Below are 371 nucleotides of genomic sequence, written 5' to 3' on the forward strand. Positions count from 1 at the left end.
AGCAGTGACAGTAGTGACAGCAGTGACAGCAGTGACAGTAGTGATAGCAGTGACAGCAGTGACAGTAGCGATAGCAGTGACAGCAGTGAAAGTAGCGACAGCAGTGACAGCAGTGACAGTAGCGACAGCAGTGACAGTAGTGACAGCAGTGACAGTAGTGATAGCAGTGACAGCAGTGACAGCAGCGACAGCAGTGACAGTAGTGACAGCAGTGACAGCAGTGACAGTAGTGATAGCAGTGACAGCAGTGAAAGTAACGATAGCAGTGACAGCAGTGACAGCAGTGACAGTAGTGACAGCAGCAACAGCAGCGATAGCAGTGACAGCAGTGATAGCAGTGACAGCAGCGATAGCAGCAATAGCAGTGACAA

At 50.9% G+C, this 371-nt stretch overlaps 1 protein-coding gene across 1 annotated transcript in view; it reads left to right on the top strand.

Moving 5' to 3' along the window:
- Window positions 1-371, top strand: part of DSPP (dentin sialophosphoprotein) — a 5743-nt gene that overhangs the window by 4440 nt on the left and 932 nt on the right. The window contains 2 exon segments of the mRNA XM_059394451.1: window positions 1-368; window positions 370-371. The exon segment at window positions 1-368 is cut by the window's left edge and continues 10 nt beyond it; the exon segment at window positions 370-371 is cut by the window's right edge and continues 932 nt beyond it. Of these exon segments, the coding sequence (XP_059250434.1) occupies window positions 1-368; window positions 370-371 (370 nt within the window).

Source organism: Mustela nigripes, chromosome 1 (assembly GCF_022355385.1).
Source record: "Mustela nigripes isolate SB6536 chromosome 1, MUSNIG.SB6536, whole genome shotgun sequence".
NCBI lineage: Eukaryota > Metazoa > Chordata > Mammalia > Carnivora > Mustelidae > Mustela > Mustela nigripes.